This window comes from Priapulus caudatus, unplaced genomic scaffold, assembly GCF_000485595.1.
Source record: "Priapulus caudatus unplaced genomic scaffold, Priapulus_caudatus-5.0.1 Scaffold122, whole genome shotgun sequence".
Lineage (NCBI taxonomy): Eukaryota > Metazoa > Priapulida > Priapulimorpha > Priapulimorphida > Priapulidae > Priapulus > Priapulus caudatus.
The window spans coordinates 449,901-453,761 of NW_014577183.1; the positions used below are offsets into that span (position 1 = coordinate 449,901).

At 41.3% G+C, this 3,861-nt stretch overlaps 1 protein-coding gene across 1 annotated transcript; it reads right to left on the reverse strand.

Moving 5' to 3' along the window:
- LOC106805656 (4-coumarate--CoA ligase 1-like) lies at positions 1–3,459 on the reverse strand. The gene is made up of 4 exons (XM_014807344.1): positions 3,334–3,459; positions 2,638–2,862; positions 1,728–1,928; positions 1–252 (listed from the first exon to the last, which is right to left on the reverse strand). The coding sequence occupies exons 1-4, from the start codon at positions 3,457–3,459 to the stop codon at positions 1–3; spliced, it is 804 nt and encodes a 267-aa protein (XP_014662830.1).
- Positions 3,460–3,861: the final 402 nt, after the last annotated feature.

Genomic DNA, 3,861 nt, shown 5'->3' on the forward strand with positions numbered 1-3,861 from the left:
TTATACCTGAATCGTCGTGGTTTTGTCAGGTGCAATTCGGATAATATCCTTTAGTCTATCCATGAAGTAGATGAAGCCATCGTCATCGTACTGCACCAGGTCTCCCGTGTGCAGCCAACCGTCGCTGTCAATGGCGCGTGCCGTCGCTTCAGGGTTGTTGATGTAGCCGCGCAGTATATTATATGGATTACGGACGCACATCTCTCCCGCTACACCAGGGGGCAGCAGCTTCCTAGTGATTGCGTCCACCACCTACGCAGATGCCATCATAATTATACTTACATAAATAAATTTCCAGTTGGTATGTGTGATGTGAGTTGTAGTATGTGGTACAATTCTACTTAAGGATACCATAGAGATGTCGCCTCAAACCAATAATATTATAGCATTCGGTACAACCAAATAGCACGTACAACTAAATCCGGTAAGCCAAGTAGAACGGATTATGGGTCGCCAATAAATCGCAACAGCCAAAAACAAATATGATATATACCTTAATCTGTGTGTTTGCTAGAGGTTTTCCTAGAAGACATCCTCTCGTGTTGCTATCCTGATCCTTTTCCGGCGGAGCGCCTATGACTGATCCGACTTCAGACATTCCGAAAAGCTCTAAATAGTTAGTTAGATAATTAGTTATATACGTGTATCTCGGTGGCTTCAGGCATCAGGTTATACGGCACTCAGGAAAGCAGTCCTTCGGTGAACGGTAATGTAATTATATAAATAAAAAGCAAACTTGTCATGCAACATCTGATGATTAGAGAACAAAGTAGACCACGTTTAATTGACGGAATTTTCAATATGCACTCTTATCTCTGGAAGCTATTTATGTCTAAGTCTAAGTCTTACTACTATTAATGATCAGGTGTGGATGCGTAATTCTAGCTTCTCTGATAACTGCAGGGCTGCAGCTGCCCCCCGCCGTGTCACAGCGTTGTAATGTGGGCAGCTCGTAACCTTGCTTTACCAGACTGACGATCAGTGGAGGAATGCAGAAGGTATAGGTGACCTATAGAGTAATAAAATCATGGCGCGGCAGTTAAAATAAACTTGCATTTTGGGAATATGATACAAATACTAAGGAATAATATTGAGTTTGTAACGAAACGATATGCTCATGATTCTCGTGAATTTGACAAAGAAGATGAAAACGAGACTCTAACATAAATTAGCAACATACTAATAGATACTAAATTTCTAATTGTTGTATATACAATCACAACTTCATATAGCACATATCTGCCGGGCTAATATACCTTGTATTTGTTTATTGCTGCACTGTATAGCCCAGGATTACTGAGATTAGGCAGGGACAAGGTTACTGCCCCTTGAGCTAAACTGTGTATCGTTATATACATGCCGCCTCCGAAAGCTTGAGGAGTTGCCACCAGAACTACGTCTTCTTGTCTCATGTTTACGCTAGAACGAGTAGCCAATGATATGGAGTTCGTAGTTGAAACCAGATATCTACCATATTTGCTTGTGCAAGATGGCTATATAGTGCTGGCTATATACATACGCATTTTAATTTCGTTGAATGGATCGATAAATTCACCAGTTAAGTTCTTACTCATTCTTCTAAATTTCTAGTCTAATTGTTCGAGTTTAAATTCATTTGCGTTACTGTTGTCTGTCATGCATAATCTTAACTAATGCACGATATTGCTACCCATCAGTGACTGTCCCTTATATTGTGTGACGTTGGGGAATGCTTAATACCAGGTTACAGTACAGAGATTAGCCACGAGTTGTTTGTGAGTCCAAGGTATGCCCTTTGGCGGGCCAGTTGTTCCGCTGGAATATAGCACGATGGCTAGGTCACCGGATTCAACACGGTTGTCTTTAGGAAATGCGTCGCCGCTGTCTTCCAGCAAATCATTAAATGGTATACACTCTTTGTCTACAATGCTGCCAAATGAAATCCGTGCCTAAAATAGCAAATGGTAAAAAACGGCGACTAAATATGGAGCGGCAGGTGTTTTTTTTGGGGGGGGCGCGTAGGAACAGATTGTCTCATAGTGCTATGCTGTTTTATGACTGCTAAAGTTTCGTAGTTTGAAGTGCTATCTCAAACTCGCAGAGACTTTGCTACGTAGTAAAGAAATCAGGCCAGTGGGCATTCACAAAAAGGTGAACGTGTCCTAGTCCACGATTATATATATATATATATTATATAATATATTATATATGTGTAAAATGTATATAATATATAATGTATATATATATTATCTTAGTCACGTACCACGTTTTACTCCACCAAACGCCTCCACCAACTTTCCTCGCAGTGTGAGCTCGTCACTAGATTACGACGAAAAACTTTAAAGCTGCCACAGAACTTCGCAATTTGTCCACGTGTTAAAGTATCTCGGGCTGAAAGCAGGCACCTACGCTTGCGGTAGGCCCGATATTGTCACGCCGTGGTTTCATCACTTACTCACAACCTATCTACTAATTAGTTATATAATTATGAAGGTGATATCTCATTTTAATTAACAAAATATCTGCAATATATTGTATTTTAATAACAAAAATTTGGGCGGCATTTCTCAAATCTGTTGCTGACCTATAGGAATCCTTAGCTTAGCATGGCCGCGAAAATCATTTATCGATGTAGTGTAAGGACAATAACCCACCTACAGAGGATCCAGGAATCGCAGACGTCAGGACGGCCCCTAGCGAGTAAACTGCCAACATCGTGATCACGTACTCTGGGCAGTTAGAACTGCACACAAACACGACGTCACCTTTCCTGAGGCCGCGCCGGGCCAGACCGCTAGCTACTCTCCTTACAGACTCCCGCAGCTTTCTGTACGACAACCTCCACTCCTTGCTAGCATCAGGTGGTCCAACACTGCGCCCGATCTAGCAATGTCACGATATAGCGAATATAACGGTGAAACACCGGCCACAGGATTGTAGCGTTTGACATTTTTACGTTTTGAATTTCTGGGGTTTGCTTGGATTGTTGGATAGCGTGTTTGCAAGATGGATATGAAAAGGATAAAAAGGAAAGTACCTGTATGTAATAAACAAGAAAAAGGAAAACATGAATGAAAGGCAGATGTAGAATGTAGGCTGTGATAGCCAAGATTTGAAAAATCTAAGGAGAGTACCGATAGACGCACTTGGAGAACAGCACACAGCGACTTGTAACATAATGGTAAAAATAACAATTAACGACTGTATTTAGAAAATTAGAGAAATTCTTGCCAATTCTCTTCTTATCCGCCATTCTGTTACCCATTATTGCATATTCCACCAGCCACGCGTATACCTGATTTACGCGTGGACACTCGCCCACGACTAATGTAAAAACGTAATTGTAAGACCTACCACAGCTATGGAGTCCTGTGGCTTGTTCAACCAGGAATGTTGCTCAAGGAAATCATTCACCGACATTTCTGGCACATCGACATCTGGGAACTGGCTCTTTAGTATACGTCCTTCTTGTCTGTCCATCACTATAGCTGTTTTATGTTCTGTATAATTATCCTTAAATATAAAAGATTTGCATACTCTAAGTCTCGTATTCCGTATTAGCTCTAACTGCTACTCTTTCTACGTCCTACTCACTCACTTCCCCGCTGTCTCTCTATCTATATATTTATAGCTAGCTATTCATTTAGCTATTTATCTTGCGCTCTATCGCGCACACACCCTTTCGGTTTCTGGTAGGCATAGATATTAAACTACTTTTCTATGGTAAAATATTCCCGTATGACTTACCGACCTCTCAAAGAGTGAAATGATATAGCAACTGAGCTGGCGAGCTATCAGAATATGTGTGTGTGTGTGTGTGTGTGTGTGTGTGTGTGTGTGTGTGTGTGTGTGTGTGTGTGTGTGTGTGTGTGTGTGTGTGTG

Excerpts from the sequence above, each read along its gene's own strand:
- LOC106805656 (XM_014807344.1), bottom strand. The coding sequence starts at position 3,459 with ATGGACAGACAAGAAGGACGTATACTAAAGAGCCAGTTCCCAGATGTC. Across the intron at positions 2,863-3,333 it reads CACAGGACTCCATAGCTGTG|ATCGGGCGCAGTGTTGGACC; the intron begins GTAGGTCTTACA and ends TGACATTGCTAG. Across the intron at positions 253-1,727 it reads TCGTGGCTAATCTCTGTACT|GTGGTGGACGCAATCACTAG; the intron begins GTAACCTGGTAT and ends GCATCTGCGTAG.